Source organism: Bombus vancouverensis, chromosome 1 (assembly GCF_051014615.1).
Source record: "Bombus vancouverensis nearcticus chromosome 1, iyBomVanc1_principal, whole genome shotgun sequence".
NCBI lineage: Eukaryota > Metazoa > Arthropoda > Insecta > Hymenoptera > Apidae > Bombus > Bombus vancouverensis.
Window position 1 is genome coordinate 19,345,231 of NC_134911.1, and position 4,846 is coordinate 19,350,076.

Consider the following 4,846-nt stretch of genomic DNA (forward strand, 5'->3'; position numbering starts at 1 on the left):
TTAAGAAAACATAAAATAGGAAACGAATCAAATATAACGTTTATTCATAAATCGTTTATTTTTATGTGTTCTGGAGTATAGTTTTTGGGTGTAACAACTTATCTTATTTGTATGATATAATAGTAAAGTAATAAAACCGCTATCACTATCACAGGTGTCATATTAAACTAAAGATAAGAATGTAGATTCACATGTTACATCTGGACTTAGTTATAAAACCGTATAATTATTAACTTATATTTTCTTAAACATGTAGCGCTTAATATTTTTTTTATTTAACTACAATAACAATTATGGACATTTCGTTAATTATCTTTTATATTTTACTATATTGTGTTCTAATAAAAATCTCGTTTAATAAAAATCTATTACGCAGCTTGGAAATTATTTCGTTTTTACGAGAATTTTATCTCATTAATTCATCAGTAGAACAATCTTGAAGTTCGTATAATGTCTTTTACAGAGTTAGTAGTTATTTTATTATTATTCTCAAAATTAATCTGTAATTATCAAATATGTAATCGTATGAAATCCGATTATGGTGTCACCATGCGGCTATAGTATAATCTCTAACATTGATATCACTGGTATAACTCTAATCCGTGATATCTATGACATACGTAGTAGGTTTTTGATACATGACGTCTGGGCATCTGTATGTCATACCTGATCATAGTTGCACATTGTATCTGCATTGCGAATATATATATATACATATGCGTGTGTATATACCAAGAAAAGGGTGAAAAATTACCATTACAGTGCACGAAATAAAAGTTCAGAAGTAATTAGAAGCATTGATCGAAAGTTGACACGTTAACAACGGAATAATATCACTTTGTGCGTTGTATTGGGTAATACCATTTTTTTACCCATCTCCTATCAATAGATTTAACTAAAAGTTTTACGCGTGATTATAAAGTGCCCATCCGTGGGCCGAGAAAATTGTAAAAATTGCGTATATTTCGCGAGAAGATATGCCAGATAGTGGTGCTGTTTATCAACCTACAACAGTAGGTTACACATATGATAGCGGAGGTGACGGTGCTGTAGGTGGTAGCAGTTTAAGAAGTGGTTTCTGGAGAGTTATATCAAGACATAAACTCAGCTCTAGGAAATGGTTCGAATGGGTATTACTCTCGGTTGCTTTATCTTTTTTCATTGCTGGTTTAACGATGATGCTGGTCAGTTTTGTATCCGATGACACATCACAAGAAAATAAAATAGAGATCATAAGAAAGGTACTTATAACCTTCTTACACTATGATGTTTCGTATTTATGAGTATTTTAATCTCTGATAGATGATAGCAGCATGACATATATTTAAATGAAATCATGATCTGTCTTTGTATTCAAAATATGTAAATGCATGATGTATACATAGTACATAGCCTTACTTTAATTAACAAGTGTCTTGTTACTTTGGTATTTAAAAGCTGACAGTAATTTTTATTTTATTCCAAAAAATTTCTATTGGTTTACATTCTAGGAAAATAATTTTTTTGCATTGGTTTCCATTATTAAAGAATATTTTATAATAATAGTAATAATACATAAATATTCATTATAAAATTGACTTTTAATACTTCATATCTGCTCATTATTTTTATTATCTTCTTTATTATACATATATATTATAGATATATATTATACATACATATATATATATATTTGATATAGTAATATACAGGGTAAACCACAATTTCAAGCACCGACCAAGCTCAGATTTCACTGAAGATAGAGAAAAATTATAGAGAGAACTCACTTTTGTTTTAGAATGCAATGCAGTGGGAAAGTGCAATTGCACTTCTTTCTCAAATTGAAGTCTATAATTTTTTATTAACCAGTTAATATTCTTTTCATTAATATTTATTTTTTAATACTCTACGAGAAAATGTCAAGGTACTTGGGTCAAAATATGCTTAGTTTAATAGATATCCCAAATTTAATCTTGTGAAACTTTGATTATGAGAAACAAGGAAACATACAGGGCAGAATGCTTGCGTTTATGTTTTCCTTATCTTTCTTAAACTAAATTTGATGAAATTAAAATTAAAGTATCTTCTAAACTAAGGATATTTTCAAATATCTTAATACCTTTATAGAGAATTGAATGATTATAAAAAATTATAGAATTCCATTTAGAAAAAGAATGTAATTGCAGTTTTCTAGTGCAACGTTGCATATTGAAAGGAAACAAATACCTGTGAACATAGATTTTATACATTCAATATTTCTCTCCACGATTTTTCTCTATCTTCAACAAAATCAGAGCTACAGCCAGCCCCAGTTGAATGGTCAACTCTGTATAAGGCTAAATAAGAAGGACACTAAATACTATCATTATTGCTTATGCATTTTCATGCAAAATATATTTATAAAAATGTATAAAATCGACTTTTTCATGCTTCTAAAGTAAATTATTTTATCAATTATTTATGTGTTTTTGTTGCCTAATGTATGAAACTAAATTCAAAAATAATTATACATAAAGGTAAACGAGAATCCAACTACATCTGCAACAAGCGTTGAAGAACATATTGAAGATGCTGCAAAAAGTTCCATAGCATTAGGTGCTAGCATGATGTTAGTAGGGCTTCTATTGGGTTTCGGTTGGGCCTGGCTGCGTTTCTTCCATCGTGGTAAATCTCCAAGAGGTGGAATGGTTGGAAGTAGTGGTCAGGTAGGCACAATTTGTTTGGTAGATTTATATTTTATGTTTGGTTTTATTTACCGGAAGCCATCCATGTGTGTTTTGGCTCGTACGTTTCTTTATCTTATATACGCGTTGCTATGAGGAAAGATGTTGGGCGGTTTGAATCCATCAACTGACTTGCTGGTGGGTTCCACTTCGCAGTACGGGCCGGTACTAACGGAGTTGCCGAGTCAACTGAAGCTGAAGCAGACAAGTTCGCATGATACTCCAGCAATACCACTTTCTGATCAGGAAGAAGAAACGCGTACCTTAATGCAGGATTCTACAATTCCTTCGGTTGTCTCCACTGGTCCTAATACCATTGCTAATCAGATTCCCGGTTGAGTACAAAGGTTAAATGCGTCGATGTGTAGTAAGAACACACGATGCGAACATTCTTTTAATTTTATGTGAACCAACCTTAATCACAATTTTTGTCATTTTTGTGAATTATGTGGTTTATTTACACAGGCGAATTATTCTTTCTTTATCTTTTCTAGTAGTAATTTTATTTGATGACGATACATATAAATTTATTTGAACACTTTTGCCTGACTTTAAAATGTAAGAAATTTTATTTCCGTAAATTATCAGCACAAGTCATAGCGTAACATATCATTTACCATATTTTTCTTAAATTTTACCTTTTAGTTTGTATCTATGCATTCCTCCACTCCGTCCATTATCATTGGTAATATGTTAGATAAGCATTGAATCCAGATATTACATATAGTAAATTTTAGAAGAATTTATTTACAATGCAATATAAGCTATTTAAAAAAATATATTATTTTGATTATTATTTAAATACATAGCATGTTTAATAGTAATACTAATATCGGTTGTCTTGATATAATAGTAATTTATATTAGCACATTATTGGTCTGAATTGGCCAGTTATGAATGCATGTATAAACAAACAATATTTTGTATTATTCTGCCCAGTTTAATATGATGGCAGCATTAAGTGTGACTGACAATATTTGTAACAAACTATTTGCTCACCTTATATGTATGTATATGGGAAAAAATGAGCTCTAACACAAGGTGGTATTAGGAAAATAAAGGTATGTGTATATATTAGGATAAAGTACATAAAGTATAATACAAAGTAATCCCATCTTTTCAAAATAAATTGGTATGGTTGTGATATGGAGCAGTGAAGGGAAATACACTGCACAATTTTTGTTATATTACTTTATCGTTTTTATACTTATGTTATTTATAGTTAATACTTCTAATTACATACAATTTAATTAGTATATATATATAATATAATATATATAATATAATATATATATATATACACTAATATACATATAAATACTTTTTACAATATAAGTATTTTAACACTCTGATGAAATTTTGGACTCTGTTTTACTGACTTTTCGTATATCTATTGAGACTGGGTAATATTATGTATATATAAGATAATCTGTGGTTAAGCCATTCTGACTATCAGCTACAAATTTTAAATGATTATTGAAATTTCTAAATAATAATCTTTATTTATATATATAATTTTACTTAAATTTGAAATTGCATTTACAAAACAAAAGAACAATTTCCATTGTATAAAATAATATCATTAAATTTTTGTCTATCACGCATTTTTTATATATAAGTTTCATTTTTTCCTTTTTTTTTTTAATTGATCTATTTTATTCGTTATAATGTAATATAATTCGTTAAAATAACACTTCACAAATATGAATATTTAAAACAAAGAAATTAAATAAGTATCTGTCTGGATTCAATGCTACCATAGAATGAATATGCATTAACAATAATATTATTTCAATGATTTATGTGAAATCCGTACTATATTAGTTAATGATTTATTCATTCATTTATGTAAGTATTTTTATTAAATAAGAAAAATAAATAATTAAAAAATGACATATAGTCTTATTAAATCTTTATTATTCCACTTTTTCTTCGCGTGTACGGATTTTTGAAAATATAACAATAGACTTCAATTTACAATATATTATATTTATTTTATTATATAAATACAACATATTTGATTTAATATAATCATTTAATATATATATTTAATTAGTAGCTATTAGTAGTATCTGGTAGTATGTATTTATATACGCATTTGATGAGTATAAATAGATCATCAATTTTTATATTGCTACGCATGC

General features: G+C 27.9%; 1 protein-coding gene across 2 annotated transcripts; it reads left to right on the forward strand.

Annotated features, from left to right (window-relative positions):
- The first annotated feature begins 634 nt into the window (after positions 1 to 634).
- LOC117159156 (uncharacterized) lies at positions 635 to 4,595 on the forward strand. Of its 2 annotated transcripts, none has more exons than XM_033338744.2 (3): positions 635 to 1,241; positions 2,496 to 2,684; positions 2,805 to 4,595. In XM_033338744.2, exons 1-3 carry the CDS (start codon positions 978 to 980, stop codon positions 3,039 to 3,041), a joined length of 690 nt encoding a protein of 229 aa, XP_033194635.1. In that variant the 5' UTR covers positions 635 to 977; the 3' UTR covers positions 3,042 to 4,595. The 2 variants fall into 2 exon arrangements, with proteins under 2 accessions (XP_033194635.1, XP_033194636.1); XM_033338745.2 differs by having other exon boundaries at positions 2,859 to 4,595.
- The last annotated feature ends 251 nt before the right edge of the window (positions 4,596 to 4,846 follow it).

Bases quoted from the DNA above. Each gene is read 5' to 3' on its own strand.
- LOC117159156 (XM_033338744.2), top strand. From the start codon at position 978: ATGCCAGATAGTGGTGCTGTTTATCAACCTACAACAGTAGGTTACACA. The intron at 1,242-2,495 runs GTACTTATAACC...TTATACATAAAG, and splicing joins AAATAGAGATCATAAGAAAG to GTAAACGAGAATCCAACTAC. The intron at 2,685-2,804 runs GTAGGCACAATT...CTATGAGGAAAG, and splicing joins TGGTTGGAAGTAGTGGTCAG to ATGTTGGGCGGTTTGAATCC.